This window comes from Schistocerca gregaria, chromosome 2 (assembly GCF_023897955.1).
Source record: "Schistocerca gregaria isolate iqSchGreg1 chromosome 2, iqSchGreg1.2, whole genome shotgun sequence".
Classification (NCBI taxonomy): domain Eukaryota; kingdom Metazoa; phylum Arthropoda; class Insecta; order Orthoptera; family Acrididae; genus Schistocerca; species Schistocerca gregaria.
The window spans coordinates 864,088,284-864,112,268 of record NC_064921.1 but is presented as its reverse complement, the minus strand read 5'-3'; the positions used below and the strand labels follow the sequence as shown (position 1 = coordinate 864,112,268).

General features: G+C 44.7%; 1 protein-coding gene across 1 annotated transcript in view; it reads right to left on the bottom strand.

The window, feature by feature from the left end:
* Window positions 1-23,781, bottom strand: part of LOC126336025 (uncharacterized) — a 64,250-nt gene extending 40,469 nt beyond the window's left edge. Inside the window, exon 1 of the mRNA XM_049999505.1 lies at window positions 23,673-23,781. Coding sequence (XP_049855462.1) covers window positions 23,673-23,781 — 109 coding nt within the window. The remainder of the gene's footprint in view (window positions 1-23,672) is intronic.
* Between the last annotated feature and the right edge of the window lie 204 nt (window positions 23,782-23,985).

The window sequence follows — 23,985 nt, the reverse complement described above, 5'->3', positions numbered from 1 at the left end:
CGTTATCTTTCTCGGTACTAACAGCTATCTTTCCACAATAGTCACATACATCTGAGGTGACAAAGACGATCACGTGAATAGATTATAATCATTCTGAAAATGTCTGTAGTTTAGTTAAGTCAACTAAGAATGCTTCCATCCCCGAAACATCCTATTACTTTTTTAAACTGAATAATATATTTCTAGAGATATGAGATTCGAGTTAATAATGCGTTAAAAATATTACAAAGACACTAGAGTAAAATATTTAAGCTTCTGAGTCAATGCAATCGAAAGATACGTTATTTGATATTCGCAAATTGACTCATCAAAACCTATAGAAGAACTAATGTGGATCATGTTGAGCCCACTGCTGACATTAATGTTAATTATTAATGGAAACCACCACAGCTATCTATATACGCAATTAAGTTTGTAAGGGACCCTCAGAGAGCGAGTTCTACTACTCGAATTTGTCTGCAATTTTTTTTCTTTTTTTTTACATTCCGCGCTCTGTTGTGGGAATGGCATCTTTTGTCACGTAGAGGGCATGTGATAAGGTACAATTAATAATAAGACTGGGACGCCAGGTAATCGTCGGATCGCACAGTAAGCAGACAACGGAGTCTGCAGAATTATCGCAAAAAGCTGGAACTTGTATAATGACAAGTGCTTTCACCTTAAAGAATCACGTGGTGTGGCGACAGACCAGTAAACGAAAGGCCCTTGAATGCTAGCTTGTCATTAAAATGCAGGAACGTCTCAGCGCTGGCCGCTTTGTAGATCAGTACATACAGCAACGCCGGGACAGCTCATAGAAAATTATAGTCATTGGGGCGGCATAATGGGTTGCCTAGCCTCCTAGCCTGAAAAATTACGCGTTAGGTTCGATGAGGTCAATGGTGGTATCAGCAAAGGACGACTTCGTTGATATCATTTGTCCTACTCACTCACCGTGGGAGTGACAGAGTGTAGAGCTGCTGTGTAGTTCTGTATCAGATACTGAGGTACTGAACTGTGTAATCCTGAGCACAATTTTTTTTTAACAGGGTAGCACGGAATATGCATACACTATCAATACTAATGGTAATCATTTAAACTCCTGTATGACGTTTTGTCAACGGATTGCCGTATTTTTAACAATTACGGCTAATTTAATCGCCTCCCTAGTTAGACTTCACCTCTACTGAACACATACGTATTTTTATAGATTCTCAATCAGCGTTATAAATGTTCACACTATGGTATCTGCTTAACTACTTACGCACTTCAGGCACACATGCTTTGACGACTGCATTGCACGACTGACGCGGTCCACCACAATTTTATGGCGCTAATCATAAAATTGTACCAGAACAATATTTGCAGTTGTTGTATTTATAGCGGGGTACGTTTATAAGAGTGAGCAACGTGTAGTATGCAGCAGACTAGTGCAGGTAAAGAGGGAATTCGTCGCTAAAAGAAGTCTGCTAGTAACAAACATATACCTTAACTTGAGGAAGAAGTTACTGGGAATGTACGTCTGGAGTACAGCACTGCATAGAAGCCGTCCACTGACTGTGGAAAAACCAGAAAAGAAGAGAAGCGAATCGTCACAGATGTGGTGCTACAGGCGTATATTGAAAATTAGGTGTACATAGATAAAAAGTGAGGATACCTCTACAGAATAGACGAGGATAGAAATATGTTATAAACACAGTACAAGAAGGAACACTGTGACAGGATATGTGTTACGATATCGTAGAATAGCGCCATGGCACTAGAGGGATACGCAGAGGACACACAATGTAGAGGGAGACAGAGATTGGAATATATCCAACAAATGACTGAGTCCATGCATTGTAAATGCTACTCTATCCCTTTGGTATTCTGGGATCAGTCTATGGGTACAGTAGACTTCCAAGAGCTGAATTCGGTGGAAACTAGGACACGATGGCAAACGTTGCTTTGACTGAAAGAACTGAGCCTGGATTTCTGTGATTTTTAGCCAAGCATGGGATATTTCCTCTCGACGAATCCTGCGGTCCTTGGTGTATCTGAGCGAGTTTTGGGTTAATGAGGATGTGTATGATTTTGTCACAGCTGTCTCGTACTGTTAAATTTTTCTCCAATAACAACGAAGTTATGAAAACTGGCAGGGGACAGTTCTGTTTTAGAAGGTCTTGCAATTCGCGGAATCATATTGATTAATACAACTGATGAAGATATGATTCAATTCTTTCTCACGAAGCACGTGCACACATCGGGTGTGGTGTAAAACTGATGTGGAACAGGTGGTTTTCGAAGCAGCCGTGACTGACCATGAGGTATGCGATGGTGGATGTGATCCTGCAACATCAATGTAGTGGAGGCTATACTTTAAGCGTAAGATACCGCCCTCTTTCTGGAAAACTGCTCTCATTCTATGCTCCTCACTTTTTTGACTCAAGCTGCGACCTTCGAAGGAAATCGGTAGCTGGGATTTCTTCAGTACCTCCCTGACGCAAAACAACTATCGTTTTCAGAATTAGATTTTCACTCTATAGCGGAGTGTACGCTGATATGAAACTTCCTGGCATCATTATAACTGTGTGCCGGACCGAGACTCGAACTCGGGGACCTTTGCCTTTCGCGGGCAAGTGTTCTACCATCTCTTTTTAGATGATCTCATTTTGTTCTACATTGTTCGTTGAATTTGTTTGTGGCGGACGTCCGATGACACCAATTCAGGTTGTTCGTTGATCCGCTCGCTCAGTTTTTTTATTACAGTGGGTCGCTAAACCCTCTGACCGAACACGCTGAGCTACCGTTCCGGCCCATCTAAGCTACCCAGGGACGACTGAGGCCCCGTCCTCACAGCTTTACTTCTGCCAGTATCTCGTCTCCTACCTTCCAAACCTCACAGAAGTGCTTCTGCGATCCTTGCATAACTAGCACTCCGGGAACGAAGGATATTGCGGACACATGGCTTAGCCACAGCCTGTGGAAAGTTTCCAGATTATTGTAGCTCAGCTTGCTTTTCTCCTACCCCGCCATGACTGAGTGTTCTTGTGTCGTCTTCATCATCAACCTTCATCGGCGGCGCGGTAGCTCAGTGTGTTCCGTCAGAGGGTTCAGCTACCCTCTACAATAAAAAAACTGAGTGAACGGATCAACGAGCAACCTGAACGGGTGTCATCGGACGTCCGCCAGGAACAAATTCAACGAACTGTATAGAACAAAATGAGATGTTAAAAAAAAGGATAGTAGAGCACTTGCCCGCATAAGGCAAAGGTCCCGAGTTCGAGTCTCGGTGCGGCACACAGTTTAAACCTGCAGGAAGTTTCAACTACCGATTTGTTCCGTTAACGCCATAAAATGCTTTTTTACACCAGAGGCTGGCAAAGTTAGCAGTTGCTGTATGTCATACAGAATTACTTATTCCGTTGTATAAATATTCTAGTAAAGTAGTTGGTGTTTTTGAATCCGATAATGTGTTTGTGTATTTGGAGCTTACGGGCGCTAAACGCCGAGCACATCAGCGCCCAATAATGTGATGATTGGTTCGGTGAAAGTATGTCATGGATCCAGTTGGATCAACTATGATATTGCAGCAATCATTACCATAGGTTCCGCTGTTGAGCGTGGCATGGTTAACATGGCAACGAGAGGCCGCTACTGCTGCCACCAAAATAAAACAAAAATGTTTGCCCGCAAAGTAAAATCGTCTATGTTGTTAGGCCAAGGCATCGTCCTCTAGTTTCTTTCTACACAACAGACATTTCAACCCGTCTGCTGGGATTGAAATTTACGACTGTAGTCGTACGAAGGAAAATGCACTTATACATTGTGCTCTTCCTTCGAAATCTCGGTACCAGAATTTGAATGTGCTGTCACGTCTGACATTACGTTCAGCACTACTGATGCCTTTTTCGCCCAAGAAAATGAGGACTCACAATATATTTAGCTTTGTCCGTGATGATCTCAAGTCACAACTCAGTATTTCCAATACCTAATCGCATCCTGCACAAATTTGCGTAATGAGTTTTGAGATGTTAATTGCAACAAATTAAGAAAAGATCATTGTCTGAGTGATCTTCATTTTTACTCGTAGCTCCTTGTTCGAATTGTATATCAAACACATTAAAATTCCATCATAGGTGGAAATTACAGAACACGTCGTTCTCACAACACACCTGACATGCGACTACGTTCTGTGTTTTTTCATGGCAAGTCTTTTGTCATGAGACGATAGGTACAGTCTGTGGAATGTTAAATGACTGTATCACGTTGAAAGTTCTGACTATATTTGTTAGTATGTGTGAAGCTTTTAGTGGGGTAAGCACATCTGAGGATGACAATTTTTTTCCGAAACCGGTAATGTGAATATATATAAGCGATCGTTGACGTAATAAATTATTGTACAAACATTACAAAGGTCTCAAACTTCCGTTTGGCAACATGTCAATTTTTAAAAGCACTGCTTACCTTGCCTTCGAGTAAAATATCATTTGGATGGTGAGGAGGTATAGCTACCTTGGAGGTAATTTCACTTCTATTGAGTCCTCGGCTAGTTTCTGCTCGTAAAGAACTTTTTGTTGCCACTGATGCTCGCCTGTTGCTTCTATCTTACTTAGTAGTGTTGCCATTTTTGCGTCACCTGTAGAAACGTTTTGTTTCCTGTGGTTTCCACGGGCCGCTCCTTCAGAAACGTCCGAGCAGCCACATGGGTGGGGGGGGGGGGGGGGGGGAGTGGTTTATTAGTGATTGGGAGCTCCAGTGTTAGGTGGGTGATGGAGGCCCTTAGGGGAACAGCTGAAAGGTCGGGAAAGAAGGCCAGTGTTCACTCTGTCTGCTTGCCGGTGGGTATCATCCGAGATGTGGAGGAGGCCCTGTGGCGGCATACAGGACACTGGGTGCACCCGACTGCATATTGTTGCTCATGTCGGCACCAATGACTCCTGCCGTCTAGGTTCAGAGGTCATCCTCAGTTCATACAGGCGGTTGGCTGAGTTGTTGAAGGTGGAAAGCCTCGCTCGCGGGGTGGAATCTGAGCTAACTATCTGCAGTGTCGTTCCCAGAACCTATCGCCGTCCTCTGGTTTGGAGCCCAGTGGAAGACTTAAACCAGAGGCTCAGACGATTCTGCGGAGATCTGGAGTGCAAATTTCGCGACGTCCGCTATCGGCTGGAGAAATGTAGGTGGCCATTGAATAGGTCAGGCGTGCACTATTCGCTGGACAGCTACAGGCTACAAGGGTAGCGGAGTACGTATGGAGTGCACAAGTGGGTTTTTTGGCTCAGAGAATTCCCTTTCCTAGGCCCGACAAGACGCATCCTGAGACGTGACAAGGTAGCAGTAGGCAAAACGCAACAGGGAATGACAATATTAATGTGGTAATATTAAACTGCTGGAGCATCTACAGAAAGGTCCCAGAACTGCTCTCATTAATAAACGGTCACAATTACCACACAGTACTAGGGACGGAATGTTGGCTAAAACAATGAAACAGCAATGAAATTCTAAACTCAGATTGGAATGTATACTGCAGAGACAGGCTGGACAGTGAAGGGGGAGGCGTGTTTCTAGCGATAAAAAGTGCAATAGCATCGAAGGGAATTGACGGAGACCCGAAATATGAAATAATTTCGGTGAAGGTCACGGTTAAAGCAGGCTGAAACATGGTAACTGTATGTCTCTATAGGCCCCCTGGCTCAGCAGCTGTTGTGGCAGAACACCTGAAGGAAAATTTGGAAAATATTTCGAGTAGATTTCCCGACCATGTTATAGTTTTGGGTGGAGATTTTCATTTAACAGATATAGACTGGGAGATTCATACGTTTATAACGGGTGGCAGGGACAAAGAATATAGTGAACTTGTTTTTAAGTGATTTATCTGAAAACTACATTGAGCAGTTAGACAGAGAACCGACTCGAGGCGATAACATATTAGGCCTTCTGGTGACAAACAGAACCGAACGACTTGAAATAATTAACGCAGAACAGGGAATCAGCGATCATAAAGCGGTTAAAGCATCGCTGATTTCAACCGTAAATAGAAATATTAAAAAAGTTGGAAGATTTTTCTATTTAGCAAAAGTGACAAAATGCTGATTTCAGAGTACTTGACGGCTCAACACAAAAGTTTTGTCTAAAGTACTGACAGTGTTGAGGATCAGTGGACAAAGTTCAAAACCTCCGAACAATACGCATTAGATGAGTATGTGCCAAGAAAGATCGTAAGAGATGGAAAAGAGCCACCGTGGTACAACAACCGAGTTAGAAAACGACTACGGAAGTAGAGGGAACTTCACAGCAAACTTAATCATAGCCAAAGCCTTGCAGACAATCAAAAATTACACGAAGCGAAATATAGTTTGAGGAGGGCTATGCGAGAGGCGTTCAAAGGATTCGAAAGTAATGTTCTATGTACTAACTTGGCAGAAATTCCTAAGAAATTTTGATCCTATGTCAAAGCGGTAGGTGGATCAAAACAGAATGTCCAGACACTCTGTGACCAAAATAGCACTGAAACAGAGGATGACAGACTGAAGGCCGAAATACTAAATGTATTTTTCCAAAGCTGTTTCACAGAGGAAGACTGCACTGTAGTTATTTCTCTAGATTGTTGCACAGATGACAAAATGGTAGATATCGAAATAGATGACAGAGAGATAGAAAAACAATTAAAATCTCTCAAAAGAGGAAAGGCCGCTGGACCTGATGGGATACCAGTTCGGATTGACACAGAGTACGCGAAGGAAATTGCCCCCTTTCTTGCAGTGGTGTTCCGTAGGTCTCTAGAAGAGCGAAGCATTCCAAAAGATTGGGAAAGGGCACAGGTCCTCCCCGTTTTCAAGAAGGGACGTCGAACAGATGTGCAGAACTATAGACCTATAACTCTAACGTCGATCAGTTGTAGAATTCTGGAACACGTAATATGTTCGAGTATAATAGCTTTTCTGGAGACTAGAAATCTACTCTGTAGGAATCAGCATGAGTTTCGAAAAATACGATCGTGTGAAATCCAGCTCGCTCTGTTCGTCCACGAGACTCAGAGGGCCATAGACGCGGGTTCCCAGGTAGATGCCGTGTTTCTTGACTTCCGCAAGGCGTTTGATACAGTCGTTTAATGTACAAAGTAAGAGCATATGGACTATGAGACCAATTGTGTGATTGGATTGAAGAGTTCCTAGATAACAGAACGCAGCATGTCATTCTCAATGGAGAGAAGTCTTCCGAATTAAGAGTGATTTCAGGTGTGGCGCAGGGGATTGTCGTAGGACCGTTGCTATTCACAATATATATAAATGACCTTGTGGATAATATCGGACATTCACTGACGCGTTTTGCGGATGATACTGTAGTATATCGAGAGGTTGTAAAAGTGGAAAATTGTACTGAAATGCAGGAGTATCTGCAACGAATTGACGCATGGTGCACGGAATGGCAATTGAATCTTAACGTAGACAAGTGTAATGTGCTGCGAATACAGAGAAAGAAAGATCCTGTATAATTTAGCTACAATATAGCAGGTCAGCAACTGGAAGCAGTTAATTCCATAAATTATCTGGGATTAGGCATTAGGAGTGATTTAAAATGTAATGACCATATAAAATTAAACTTCGTAAAGCAGATGCCAGACTGAGATTCATTGGAAGAATCCTGAGGGAATGATGTCGGAAAACAAACTAAGTAGGTTACAGTACACTTGTTCGCCCACTGCTTGAACACTGCTCACCGGTGGGGGATCAGTACCAGATAGGGTTGATAGAAGAGATAGAGAAGATCCAAAGGAGAGCAGCGCGCTTCGTTGCGGGATCATTTAGTAATCGCGAAAGCGTTACGGAGATGGTAGATAAACTCCAGTGGAAGACTCTGCAGGAGAGACGCTCAGTAGCTTGGTACGGTCTTTTGTTGAAGTTTCGAGAACATACGTTCACCGAGCAATCAAGCGGTATATTTCTCCCTCCTACGCATGTCTCGCGAAGAGACCGTAAGGATAAAATCAGAGAGATTAGAGCCCAAACAGAGGCATACCGAAAATCTCTCATTCCACGAACAATACGACACTGGAATAGAAGGGAGAACCGGTAGAGATATTCAAGGTACCCTCCACCACACACCGTCAGGTTGCTTGCGGAGTATGGATGTAGATGCAGATGTAGATATCACGACCCCAAGAAGAACTGCATATGTAAGCTATACAATGCATCGTCTGCCAACAGTTCGTTATAAATTATTGTCAGTTTATAGCCAATAATGTTCCAAAATCTTGAACGACACTCAACCGATATGTTACGTGGAGATTCTGTAACTATTGATTCTCTTTCTTCTTCCGAGATGTTTCGACAAACCCTTCGATATTCTCCGCATTAACTATGGGTTGTATATTAAAGAGGAAAGCTTCGTCCATAGTTGGGTCTCTGATTCAGGATAAAGATTCATATACTACCGTTCAGTATGAAGCTTAATTCCACTTTGGTGATCGTAGCTATTTCATTGTTCGTGGGAAATGTACTGAATGATTTTCTGTTCCCTTATAATTTTGTATACCGGAATATTTTCTTGACTGATACAAGTTGTGAGACGTGCTCGCACTTTTTTGCCTTCCAATGACTGCAGTCACAAAGCAGAAATTTTTGGTTTGGTGTGTCATTCGAAAACTGTTTGCTACCAAATTCGTTCGTTCATTGTACGGGTCGGGTAGGCATAAGAAACAGTATTTCAGCATTGCATCCAACAGTTTGGGCAATACACTACTTTTTTTTGCTGTTTTGCAGTTTGAATCCACCCGATAATATGCCTTGACTGGCTTGACTGGTTCTGGAGACATCGTGTCGATGTTTCAGCGACTGCTTGGTACAATACCTCGTCATCTAGGAGCGACATGTTTAGTTGCTAGACCTCTAGTCCCAGGAGGCGCTGTTGTTTGTAGTAGTGAGCCGTGATGTGGTAGTCACGATAGCCCTGAAAATTTCTTCACAGAAATTAAAATTAGGGCACAGATCTTACCGATGCAAAATACAATTAAAATTTCCTTTTAAAATTACATTATCTCGCACTTCCGTTAATAGATTCACTATTTCGTCGCGAAACAAAACGCTTCTGCCATGTTTGTCTGTGGAGCGAGTCGCAGCGTTTACCAGCATACATACCAATTATAGTTAAACTTTTGCTGTTTGAGAGAGCCCACATGAGAAACGAGTGATCGTAGGAGAAGGAAACTTTGTGGAAACATTTGTAAAGAGGTGCGGAAGAGAAATAACGGGTAAACGATGAAAGAAACACAATTTGACTTTCATACGAGAGGTAACATTTGCTAGCTGCATATCAGGCTTACAAACGTTTCTCAATATGACGACCACCTGCATCCACGATAGTCTGGGACTGCACTAGAGATGGCTTTACTGCTGCCCGAAATATATCACATGGGATTTTGGCTACCTTCCTCGCCAAGCTGAGCATCAACCTCCGATGTGTGATAGTGTTCCGATGATAAACCGTGTCCTTCTGGTAATCCCACAGTCAGAAGTCACAAGGGTTCAGGTCTTGTCATGCAGTGCCCAAGTGACCTCACGAGGAAATGGGTCAATAACTGCGAAGAGCCGCAGAACTATTGCTATTATTTTGATAAAACTGCGAATAAGTCCTGCTCGCCATGTCCAGACCCATGTTGACTGGCTGCAGCTGTAAGGCCGTACCAGTACCAGCACCTACCAGCAAGTCGTGACACTGACACTATTGACGACGTAAATCTTTCGGCGCTCAGTCTGAACATAATCCCTGTAAAACTGGGTATTCATACGGCAGTTTTCCGGTTTAGGTATCGATACAACCCTATATTTACCAAGAAGAGGTCGTGTATTTTTGCCGCACTGCCTCTCCCATTTGCGAGTGATGATATGCCCACCTTATACATTATTACTGTCCCATAAAAGTCGGAGACTTTATCTGTGATCACCTCTTGAAGTATTGCTACGTTCGCATCTGCTACACATAAGTACTACCGTAGACATTCCACCATTCAGTTCTGCCAATAGTAACTATATTATGTGGTTGCATAAATGTGAGGCGTCTATTCTTCAACGATCTCATCGGGTCACGCTGTTATACTATTAGGAAGGTTGTTGTTTGCTGTGTTCATAAAGTCATCGGTCTTATCTTCCACGCTCATCTTAACAAATTCGGCCCCGGTGTTTTCCTAAGTCGGAAACTCTTGTGCTGTCTTTCTTAATCCTAGAACACTAAAGTTGGGGGAATAGTTATATTGTACTAAATCATTGTAATGTTTAATAATCCACATTTGATAGAAAGGAATTCATAATCTATGGGTTATGCGTTATTTAACTACAATTATTAGATCTCCCACGGTTTTACAGAGTACAGCATTGACTCATTATTTTGGTTGCATTTATCGCAAATCTCTCGTCCAGCGCAAAGACCCAAGGCAACGGAAAAAAGTGCAGGTGAAAAATGGCTCTGAGCACTATGGGACTTAACTTCTGATGTCATCACTCCCCTAGAACTTAAAACTACTTGAACCCAACTAACCCAAGGACATCACACACATCCATGCCCGAGGATGGATTCGAACCTGCGACTGTAGCGGTCGCGCGGTTCCAGACTGTTGCGCCTAGAACCGCTCGGCCAACACAGCCGTCAAATTGCAGGTGAGACCTGTATATAAAAAGGGTAAAATAGCATATAGGGAAAATTGCAGACCGTTATCCTTAACATCAGTTTCCTGCAGAATCCTTGAACTTATTCTGGCTTCGAGTATAACAAATTTAGTTATAAGGGAAAAGCTTCTGTTCACAAATTAGCATGGTTTTACAAAGCATCGGTCGTGCGAAAATGAGCTTGTCATTCCCTCACATGAGATCCTGCAAACGATAGATAAAGGGCAACAGGAGGATTTCATATTCCTAGTGCCGCAATGCAGACTGTTAACAAAGGCACAAGCTTGTGGAATAAGTTTCCAGGCATGTGAGTGGCTCGAAGACCTCTTAAGTAACAAAACCCAGTATGTTGTCCTCGACAGACAGTGTTCATCAGAGACGAGGCTATCGTCAGAGGTGCTCTAGGGGAGTGTGACGGGACCGCCGTTATTTTCTGCATACATAAATCATGTGGCGGACAGGGTGAGCAGCAATGTGAGGATGTTTGCCAACGTACATTTCGCGTAAGGACCATGAAGATAAGATCAGAGAGATTAGGCATTGTGCAGAAGCATATAGACGGTCGTTTTTCCCTCGCTTTATTTGCATGTGGAACAGGAGGGGGCATGACTAGGGTACCCTTCGCCACGCATCGTACGCGATCAACGTCCTTCCGCTCAAAGGTCTGTGTACGATATCCTATAGGCCTGAGTCTTCATTCTAAAATTGTTGTTTGTGTGACTAGTCCGTCTGCGTACTTCGTATTTTCGCTATAGGCAGCCAGAGTGCAGTTTCTTGCTAAGTTGTTTACCTCCTCGTTGAGAGCGAGTGGCCCCATTGATTTCCAATCGGCCCTGGCGGGTGTGCGCCTGGTGAAGGCGGATCTACTACCTACCTGGATGTATGTTAGTTACTCTTCGTGCTTCATTGACGCTGCGGTTTGGCACGCAGACACCCGCTTTTTATGTGTCCTGTGGAACTGCAGATGACGCACGTCTGCGGTGGCCCGTCGTGTACCACGAGAACCTTGAAGCCTCGAATCACGAGAAAAGAAGGTACGTGTTTCGTTAAATCGATTTTTAAAATTTGCAACTCCACTTTAAATGTTAAAATGTTTGTGTCGTTGCCATTTCTCGGCCGTTATTTGTATAAAGTTGCCGAACGGTGCACTGCTTGCCGGATATACTCGAATCCCATTTCAGATGGAAGATGAAATAATCGAACTGATCAAGAGCTAATGCATTATACCAGATTGCAACAGTAGCAACTTCACCTTTAGAGCAAGGCTGAAAGTACCGTTTCAATTGTAAGGTTCTTTTTATTTTTCAGTAGTTAAAACACGACTAGTTTCGGGTTCTTACATGCCCATTATCAGGTGTCATACTGAAAATAAACAAGAGATAGGAGCTAAAAATAGTTTTTAAAAGCAGTAGTACATGTACAAACGGGAAAACGAAGTTCCACATAACATTTTAGAAAACAGCACTGCACGGTGTAGCCGCGTGGTCCCAGGCGCCTTGCAACGGTTTGCGCGACTCCTCCTGTTGGAGGTTCGAGTCCTCCCTCGGATGTTGGTGTGTGTGTGTTGTCCTTTGAGTAAGTTAGTTTACGTTAGTTAAGTTTGGTCCCATGGGAACTTACCACCACAAATTCCCAAAAACAGCGTCCGCTTCGCAGCATAGCGGTAGCGTTACCGCCTACCACGCAGGGCCCGGGTTAGATTCCCGCAGGAGACTGGGTGTTGTGTGTCCTTCATCATCCTTTTCATCATCATTGACTCGTAAGTCGCCAAAGTGGCGTCAACTAAATAGGACTTGCAATACGATGGCCGAACCCCTCCGAATGGGACCTCCCGGCCAACAATGCCATACGATATTTCCATTTTCAAAAAACAACGGTCGGGGTAGGTGCGGTGAATCCTAAGTCAATGGCAAAGCGACACTAGCCAATACTACGGATCACTGCCTGGGTAAAGAAATATGCAGTGAACGTCAGGACACTTATTACTTTGTGCTGTGACCCCGAGCGCCTCGCTGCACGAGGACAGGACGCGGTGTACCACCAGCGAGTGCAGAGCACCGAGTAGCGTACACGAAGGGGGAGGCAAACTGACAAACAAAATGTTTCAAATGGCTCTAAACACTATGGGACTTAACATCAGATGTCATCAGTCCCCTAGACTTAGAACCACTTAAACCTAACTAGCCTAAGGACATCCCACACATCCATCTCCGAGGCAGCATTCGAACCTGCGACTATAGCACCAGCGCGGTTCCGGACTGAAGCGCCGAGAACCGCTCGGCCACAGCTGCCGGCAAACTGAGAAACCAGGGTGCTAAAAGACTGCCATCTGTTGACGGGAAGGACAATGCAGGATCAACTATCCGGGGAGGTCACATTTTAAATTAGTGAGCTACATTCAAAAGGAAAGAAATCGTTACATAGAAAGTTACATGAAAAGTTCTTCACGAAACATGGTTTTACACATTACTTAAGTACGTGCTCAAATTGTCTTCAGATTTGGATGATATGACGTTGTACGCTATGGCCGTTCGACGGCGGAAATCGTCTAGAGTACTTGGGGCTTCGTGCTAGGTTGTATTTTTCAGTGTTCCCCATAGAAATGATTCAAGAGAACTCAAAACAAGAGATCTGGCCACCTACTGCACTACAGCATTCCGTCCTGTCCCAATGCCAGGAAACTTTTCATTGAATATTTGCGCTGCAACACTGGAAGAGTGAGCAGGGCAGTCGGCGTGACGGAAACACATACATTATCGACTATCCAGTGGTACCTTTAGTAGAAGAACATATAGAATGCTCTTAACAAAGTATGTGTACCTATTTCCGTTCCACATTCTTGGGATGAAGTAAGGTCCCACAATGGTGTTTCCTATAATGCCGCATCATAAATTTCCGCTTCACGGTCATTATTGTTCTACTTAACGAAGCCAGCGTGGATTTTCAGTATAGCACTGCAGCATGTTGTACGTAACTTTACATTATCGTGGTAAACATTGCTTCTTAGCTAAAGAGCACAGGTTGGAAAAACCTAGTGTCGTTTCCCAAGCGATGCACAGCAACCAACAAAATTCCATACGATTTTCGAAATCGCACCCTCCGAGTGTCTAATATACGAGTAAAGCTGCTAAGTGTGGAATTAATGTCAGTGCTAGATGCTAATGACATTCCTTTGGCTGATCCCAAATTCTGTGGCAACTCGTCTCTTGTCACCATTCGCCAATTAAAAGTAGCATGTCTAACTTCTCCTAAATGGTGTACACGTCTGTGTGCAAAAAATGATGAAGCAGAAATAGATGACACAGTTCCTACTATTTTTGCATGCAGACAAAAACACAGTCGAAAGGTTTGATAGAACGATATAGCCTGACACATCGGTAGCTGCATGGCCAGGGTGGCGGATTGCTAACCTAAGGGTCTCGGGTTCGGTTCTTGTCCAATTCTGATACTTTTCTCTACTCTGGGTCTGGGCGTTGTGTTGTCTTCAACACGTTCATATCGTCATAGTTGACATTATACTATTGAGATAGCTGTATGGGCATGTTGCTAAAGCCAGAAGGGAAAAAAACACAATGTAGCCTGGAATAGGCATATTTGCAACGCAATAGCCGAAACCGACCGATTACCAGTTTTAGAATATTTCTCGGATTCTTCTGTGAAGCGTTTCAGCCTCTGCAGTAACAAGCTTTATATCATTGTCGTCGCCTTTTAAAACGCCTTCGATACCCGTTAAAAGGTATATCATTCTCTTTAAAAAATCCTACTGCTTCAATACCTCGACCGATACAAGAGTTAAGACTCTTTATAACGTACCAAAATGCATGCGTCTTAGCGTACTATCATTTGCCGAAAACGTGGTTTCGATGTCTAGAACTGTCAGCGACGTAGAAGGCATGTTATCATCTCTCGTGACTCATTATTGCACTGAAGCGTCAAATAAACTGGTTTTGGCATTGGCATTCAAATATAGAGACATGTAAACAGGCAGAACTCGGCGCTGCGGTCGAAAACGCCTATATACGACTACCAGGGTCTGCCGCAATTGTTAGATCGGTAATTGCTGCTACAATGGCAGGTCGACAAGATTTAAGTGACTTTAAGTGTGTTCTAGTCGGCGCCACGAGCGATGGGACACAGCAACTTCGAGGTAGCGATGAAGTGGGGATTTTCCCATACGACCATTTAACGAGTCTACCGTGAATACCTGCAATCCGGTAGAACATCAAATTACCGAAACCGCTGCGGCCAAAAAAGCTGCTGCAAGAGCGGAACCAACCACGACTGAAGTGAATCGTTCAATGTGACAGAAGTACAACCCTTCCGCAAATTGCTGCAGATTTCAATGCTGGACCATCACAAGTGTCAGCATGTGAACCGAACCGTTCAACTAAACATCATCGATATGTGCTGTCGGAGCCGAAAGCTCGCTGTGTATCCCTTATGACTGCACGATAAAAAGCTTTACGCCTCGCCTGGGCCCGTCAACACCAACATTCGACTGTTATATATACACTCCTGGAAATGGAAAAAAGAACACATTGACACCGGTGTGTCAGACCCACCATACTTGCTCCGGACATTGCGAGAGGGCTGTACAAGCAATGATCACACGCACGGCACAGCGGACACACCAGGAACCGCGGTGTTGGCCGTCGAATGGCGCTAGCTGCGCAGCATTTGTGCACCGCCGCCATCAGTGTCAGCCAGTTTGCCGTGGCATACGGAGCTCCATCGCAGTCTTTAACACTGGTAGCATGCCGCGACAGCGTGGACGTGAACTGTATGTGCAGTTGACGGACTTTGAGCGAGGGCGTATAGTGGGCATGCGGGAGGCCGGGTGGACGTACCGCCGAATTGCTCAACACATGGGGCGTGAGGTCTCCACAGTACATTGATGTTGTCGCCAGTGGTCGGTGGAAGGTGCACGTGTCCGTCGACCTGGGACCGGACCGCAGTGACGCACGTATGCACGCCAAGACCGTAGGATCCTACGCAGTGCCGTAGGGGACCGCACCCTCACTTCCCAGCAAATTAGGGACACTGTTGCTCCTGGGGTATCGGCGAGGACCATTCGCAACCGTCTCCATGAAGCTGGGCTACGGTCCCGCACACCGTTAGGCCGTCTTCCGCTCACGCCCCAACATCGTGCAGCCCGCCTCCAGTGGTGTCGCGACAGGCGTGAATGGAGGGACGAATGGAGACGTGTCGTCTTCAGCGATGAGAGTCGCTTATGCATTGGTGCCAATTATGGTCGTATGCGTATTTGGCGCCGTGCAGGTGAGCGCCACAATCAGGACTGCATACGACCGAGGCACACAGGGCCAACACCCGGCATCATGGTGTGGGGAGCGATCTCCTAAAGTGGCCGTACACCTCTGGTGATCGTCGAGGGGACACTGAATAGTGCACGGTACATCCAAACCGTCATCAAACCCATCGTTCTACCATTCCTAGACCGGCAAGGGAACTTGCTGTTCCAACAGGACAATGCACGTCCGCATGTATCCCGTGCCACCCAACGTGCTCTAGAAGGTGTAAGTCAACTATCCTGGCCAGCAAGATCTCCGGATCTGTCCCCCATTGAGCATGTTTGGGACTGGATGAAGCGTCGTCTCACGCGGTCAGCACGTCCAGCACGAACGCTGGTCCAACTGAGGCGCCAGGTGGAAATGGCATGGCAAGCCGTTCCACAGGACTACATCGAGCATCTCTACGATCGTCTCCATGGGAGAATAGCAGCCTGCATTGCTGCGAAAGGTGGATATACACTGTACTAGTGCCGACATTGTGCATGCTCTGTTGCCTGTGTCTATGTGCCTGTGGTTCTGTCAGTGTGATCATGTGATGTATCTGACCCCAGGAATGTGTCAATAAAGCTTCCCCTTCCTGGGACAATGAATTTACGGTGTTCTTATTTCAATTTCCAGGAGTGTATATTAAAAAATTAAATAGCCTTTGTCCATCTGAATGTTAATTAGATAACCGAGTAAAAATTTGAAGCAAAATTATCAAGAACTTTTCGATATTTTTTGGTAACCACTTTTTCCCTGTTTGTCTAAAAGTTTATTAGACCTTGTGTAAAAATCTGACCCAGTGAGGTGACGCAGTGGCCAGCATCCTGGACTGGCATACTGGAGGACAATGATTCGAACCGGCGTCCATCCGTTCGTGATTTCTCTAAATCTCCGGTATGCTTCCTTTCAAGGGTTATTGCTGATTTCCTTCCCCATCCTTGACGGAATCCGAGCTTGTGCTCCGTCTCTAATGTTCTCGAAGTCGGCGGGACGTTAAATCCAATTTTCTTTCGTTCGTTTTTGTAAAAATCTATTCTAGAAAGTTGTAAAAATTTATAGCATATGTCCAGCGAAAGTTTATTAGAGTATTGCGTAAAATCTGAAGTAAAATGGTAACGAACTTCTCGATATTTTTGCTACAAATGTTGTCCCCTTTTTAGAGTATATATCATCTATTGAATTATGTATTGTTAGAGTAAATCAGTTATTTACTTTTCGAGAGTTTTGGTAACAACTACACTCCTGGAAATGGAAAAAAGAACACATTTACACCGGTGTGTCAGACCCACCATACTTGCTCCGGACACTGCGAGAGGGCTGTACAAGCAATGATCACACGCACGGCACAGCGGACACACCAGGAACCGTGGTGTTGGCCGTCGAATGGCGCTAGCTGCGCAGCATTTGTGAACCGCCGCCATCAGTGTCAGCCAGTTTGCCGTGGCATATGGAGCTCCATCGCAGTCTTTAACACTGGTAGCATGCCGCGACAGCGTGGACGTGAACCGTATGTGCAGTTGACGGACTTTGAGCGAGGGCGTATAGTGGGCATGCGGGAGGCCGGGTGGACGTACCGCCGAATTGCTCAACACGTGGGGCGTGAGGTCTCCACAGTACATCGATGTTGTCGCCAGTGGTCGGCGGAAGGTGCACGTGCCCGTCGACCTGGGACCGGACCGCAGCGACGCACGGATGCACGCCAAGACCGTAGGATCCTACACAGTGCCGTAGGGGACCGCACCCCACTTCCCAGCAAATTAGGGACACTGTTGCTCCTGGGGTATCGGCGAGGACCATTCGCAACCGTCTCCATGAAGCTGGGCTACGGTCCCGCACACCGTTTGGCCGTCTTCCGCTCACGTCCCAACATCGTGCAGCCCGTCTCCAGTGGTGTCGCGACTGGCGTGAATGGAGGGACGAATGGAGACGTGTCGTCTTCAGCGATGAGAGTCGCTTCTGCCTTGGTGCCAATGATGGTCGTATGCGTGTTTGGCGCCGTGCAGGTGAGCGCCACAATCAGGACTGCATATGACCGAGGCACACAGGGCCAACACCCTGCATCATGGTGTGGGGAGCGATCTCCTACACTGGCCGTACACCTCTGGTGATCGTCGAGGGGACACTGAATAGTGCACGGTACATCCAAACCGTCATCGAACCCATCGTTCTACCATTCCAAGACCGGCAAGGGAACTTGCTGTTCCAACAGGACAATGCACATCCGCATGTATCCCGTGCCACCCAACGTGCTCTAGAAGGTGTAAGTGAACTACCCTGGCCAGCAAGATCTCCGGATCTGTCCCCCATTGAGCATGTTTGGGACTGGGTGAAGCGTCGTCTCACGCGGTCTGCACATCCAGCACGAACGCTGGTCCAACTGAGGCGCCAGGTGGAAATGGCATGGCAAGCCGTTCCACAGGACTACATCCAGCATCTCTACGATCGTCTCCATGGGAGAATAGCAGCCTGCATTGCTGCGAAAGATGGATATACACTGTACTAGTGCCGACATTGTGCATGCTCTGTTGCCTGTGTCTATGTGCCTGTGGTTCTGTCAGTGTGATCATGTGATGTATCTGACCCCAGGAATGTGTCAATAAAGTTTCCCCTTCCTGGGACAATGAATTCACGGTGTTCTTATTTCAATTTCCAGGAGTGTATAAACATCTACTTGCCTTTATGTAGTCGTATAGAAGATAACTAAAACACCATCCTGGAACCCGGAACTAAGTACCAGTTGTAGTATAGGGGCAACAAAAATCCGATTTTCAATATTTCGCGTAATTATTGAGAGAGTTTAAAAATTTAAAATGCTGCCATTATCTGTTTTTAGTGGGTATAATCTTATTTTAAAGGTTTCACACAATAACACAAGTACCATAATTACAAACTGTGTGTTTGTCTCGAGGCAGACACTATAGTTACAAACTATGTGTTTGTCTCGAGGCAAAGTATCCAACGACGCACAAGTACACGGACTTCATTCATGCGGTTTTGAGAAAGAGAGCAGTTAACGACTTCGACGAAGTTTCTACATAATTTCAAATCTTTACGAAACTTTTTTCTCACTGATAGCCGCTCCCACCCCCTCGCCAGAAAATGATGAGAGGAAAGAACTTTATCGCTTACAACATTTTCGCCGGTCGTACAGTCAGACTTCTGTATCAGGCATCACGCTTTAATTTATTACTTCTTTACTACTAGCTCTATTCGCAATACGTTTTGCATACATGTACGGGTATAACTAAATCTACCTGCAAAACTACTCCATTGTACGACCGACAATACAGGAGATATGACGCCATACAGATTAAAATGAGTGAAAAACCTATATTTTTCTTAAAATGGCGAGCAAATTATCCAGTCTGTATTCACCCTGTGTTCGATAAAGAGAGCACTTAGGAATTTCTAACAAACTTCAAGTATAATTTCCAAATTTTCCTAAACCACTGCCGGCCGGAGTGGCCGAGCGGTTCTACGCCTTGCAGTCTGGAATCGTGAGACCGCTACGGTCGCAGGTTCGAATCCTGCTCGGGCATGGATCTGTGTTAATGTCCTTAGGTTAGTTAGGTTTAAGTAGTTCTAAGTTCTAGGGACTGATGATCTCAGATGTTAAATCCCACAGTGCTCAGAGCCATTTTAACCATTTTTTTTCTTTCGTCTTTTCGGAGCAAGTAAACACTGAAATGAACTTCATTCGTTTCCTGAATGTTTCATTTGTTCCATTCTCGTATCATCTAAAACTCATAGTTTAGGATTTTTGGCATTCTTAAGGACTTTATCAATTTCTTGTATGGCGATTCCAACTGTGTGATTGGTAGCCACCATATCTGTTTGTCATTCCCTTTTGTTGTATTTTTGTGACCTTCGATTTTTCATTTATGTAGGAGCTGACGAGCAGTATTAAGACTAGACAGGTTGATGTTCCCAGGACCTCTCTGGAAGCCGAGATTCTAAGAAACCGCAATACGTGGGTTTGAAGGAAACGATTTGCTTTATCTGCCGTTAAGCATTCTATATACACCCCTCTGGACAGAGGGTTTAGCGGAAACAAAGAACGATATTTTCGTAACCCGTGATTGGATTACTTCCAGGGACATAATTTAATTTGCATTAACAGGTTGGGGGTTGTTTGAAACTATTTTTTCTCATTACCATGGCAAGGTCTCAGTCTGCCACAGACGAAATTGTCCAGTTACTTAGTAAACTGTCGAATACCGCTCACTATTGAATCAAATATGTATTTTAACTGGTTCTACTGTGGGTTATTGGTGGAACGTTGTAAATTACGTAAACAACGCTGTTTTTTGCCTTGCTTCACAAATTTTATTGCGGTTAATGCACAAGTTAGGTTTCGGGTATAAGCCAATTTTCAAGTACATTACTGTTTCCAAAGATGATAAAGCAAAGACAAACATGATGTTAAGGCAAAGACAAACATCTCAACTTCTTAATGTATCGGTCCTTAGTATATTGTAAAATTTACTCAGTGACTATTTTTTTTTTAAACTTACATATGGAATTACACAATTGAGCAATTACACAACATGACTAAACATACCTACCAATGAGGTAATCCAACAGCCCAGAAGTTTTTATATACTCATATATACTTTCCAAGATGTTCTTGCCGATTTTCGGACTGTCAATTTAAAGAAGATGAGAAATGTCGATGCAAAATAATGGTCCTCTGGCGAGCTTCCATCCTATAGCGAATACAGCGATCACATTGCCACTACGCTAAGAGCCAGTGCTGTTTCTTTCTCTTTCTTTTTTTAATATTTTTTTCAATGTATACTAACTGATGTCCCAGCAGTCTACTTTTTTTATTAATAGAAAGCCTCATTCTATTTAGATGTTCACATGTTTACATGGTCACACGCCACTGCAAGGGAAGAGCACCTTTCAAATCCTATACTAGAGACCAAATTTTTACTCATCTGCAGGAAGTTTCATTTTCCTTCTTCAGAGAATTACATCAACGTATTAACAGGAACAAAATAAAATACAAAAACCTGCCTTTATATTTCAGTTTGTAGAATGAGATTAACAATTTCTTCCATGTATATAGTATAATATATAGTATAACAAATAACCAGAATGACCTAAAACTAACATTGTACTTAACTAGTACACTTTGGAAAGTTAAACGATCATCAGAAATTGGAAAACACAATAAAATTATTTTCTGACAAAATAGTTCTCCAACTATGCTAAACATTTTACTGAATATCTTTCATATATAAACCAAATCCTGTTACACATATATAGGGGTTTAGTGAAGCCGAATTAGTAACAACGGCTTCATTGTAATACCAGAAACAATACATCTGTACTGCTTGAAAGCTATACAAACGTAACCCCGTTCTCGCACAACATGAAGAAATAAAGACGCAGCATAATGTGGGATTTGATTTCCATTCTCCCCGCCGCTCTCTTATCTTCCGGTCATTGTTTCATCGCATTGATAATTTAACTGGACGATCTAGCTAGGCGGGGGTTCATGAAAGTAGTCCATAGGAAGACAGACAAATACTGTCGGCATTTCAGACTACTCACGATCTAATGTCATTTCTGTAAAAAGTTCAAAAGTCTATCATATTCTTTGTGCCGTCGTCCGCGAAGCCACGTTACTGCATACGTTTTAGTACATTTATAGTGCATCGCTCAGAGAAGAACACAGTCTCCGGTCAAAAGTTGTGTTGTCCCATTGGAAGGAAAATATACGATCATTTTTGTCACCAGACGCTACACTTCTGCCGAGGGGCCGCATATGAGGCGTTGTCATCGTTGTCCAGGGTTTGCCTCCGACGGCATAATGGCGAACCCGCCCTATGAATCGCATGGAGTATGGACCGGGCGACGTTTTTACAATTAACTGTTAGGTATGACATTGCACGTGTTTCTGTGTCTAAGGAAGCATGATGTTTCCGTCACCATACTTCATGACAATTAATGTGGACACCTTTGCATGTCTGGTTTCCGGCAGAGCCATCTGAACGTAGCTGTACTCGATAAATAAAGCGCCTATATGCTGAAATGACTGGAAAATGAGCTAGAGCGCCACCGACACAGTCCGAGAAACTCGTTCAATTTCTTCTATTAAGATTCTGACATACCTGATGTCGTCTCCACAGCTTTAACATTGTGCTGATATATAGCTCCTTTGTTTGATCGTGTACATGCAGCAGATCCAATGCACACCTACGATGAACGAGGGTAAGGGCGTCGTGTCTTGCTGTAAGTAGTAGGCCTGCACTAACGAAGGAACCGTAGGCCGCCAGTATGCGTCGTTCTGTCATCACCATCATCGTATGTACTTGGGCAGAGTGCAGTATTGGTAACGCTAGGTGGGTGTTTACATATGTGACCCGCTGGTTAGCGTCTAACGCCCTTATGATGTCCCCATTCACGCTGTCCGGACTCATTGTCTGTTATGGTTATGCGCAGCTGTGCGACGTACACTCATTAGGTAGATCATAATCATCATCTATCCACTATCGATATAAACCCGTCCAGGCGATAGCAGCGTCATCTGACGAGTAGGCTGGGCAGACTGGTAGAACAGGACAGCTGGCGAACTGTGGCGGAAGTTTTATCAGACGTTAATGCTGGGCAGAGTACAAGTGTTTCTGAACAAGCAGAGCACCAGACGGGCCTCCAAAGCCGACGACGTATGCATGTGCCAAGGTTAACGCCACAACATCGGCAGCTTCTGGCATGTCACCATCGGCACTGGACATTGGCGCAGTGGGAGAGTGTTGTATGGTCTGATGAATCCCAATAACTACATTATGCCAATGGCAGGGCGCGAATCCGTCATTTTCCAGCGGAACAGCTCCTAGACGCCTGTACTACGAGACGGAGACAAGCTGAAGGCGGTTCCATTATGCTCTGTGGAACATTCAGGTGGGCATACATCTTCAGTGGAGATCGTGAAAGGCACTATGATTGCCGAGGAGTACCGTACACTGTTTGCAGACCACATTTACCCCTTCATGACGATCATGTTTCCGGATGACAGTGACATTTTTCAGCAAGATAATGCGCCATGCCATAAGGCCAGGAGTGTGATGGAGTGCTGCTAGGAACAGAGTGGTTAGTTGGAATTGATGTACTGCCGTCCCTCCCCCCGCCATCCCCCTCGTAAACTCGCCAGATCTGAACCCTACGGAATACATCTGGGATGTGACCGAACGTGGCGTCAGAGTTCAATGCCCCTTCCCCGGAATTTTGGGAATTAGGTGACATGTGTGTGTAGATGTGGTGTCAGCTTCCTCCAGCGGCCATTGGGTAGGTGGCCGTAATGTTCTGGCTGTCGTTGGTATTTCAAGGCATTTGAAGGTATCCGTTAGTCATAAAGGTGCTGGACATTCTTCCGTGAGTCCAGTACCAATACCCATCGTCGAAGAGTTGTCTACATTATTGCGGCTGCGAGTAGCCGCTCCATATATGTGACCCACGCGCGTATAATTTCCATTTGGCACTACGAGCACCAGGTTATCCACACACGCCTTACACTTGAAAGTATATCTCGCAAGGTCAGTCTTGTCAAGCGGTGAGGATGGCCGCAGAGTAACACATCGAAGGCCTGTGCACATACTATAGTAGATAAGGGCTATTCTTGTCTGACCGATCTCGCTACATTGTAATCCACGGCAGATAGCTGTCCATCGGGGTGCCATGACAAAGCTAAAGGTCCTACAACGTACCAAAGGGAGGCCGTCTGGTCATGGCTATTTATTCACCGCTTCCCTACCAATGGCCTCCACCACTTCTTCCTCTGTATTCTCCTCCATTAGTCGCGCCTCCGCCTCTGGTCCAGTGGTGCCGAATATCGTATGTGTAATATCGGTAATTGCCACCATATCTGTATACACTGCGGTGTAAAACGAAGTGCAATGTTCTACAAGGGTATTACCTACTTCTTGTTATGCTGTTAGGCGTGTGCCATCATCCGTGTTCACAGCTTGTCCCAGAGCTCTTCTTCTTCTTTTGCTTTCATTGATGAAATGACACATCGTTGGGCGTTCTCCTGTAACCCTGTCTCGTGTCCGTGCCCTGACCGTTGC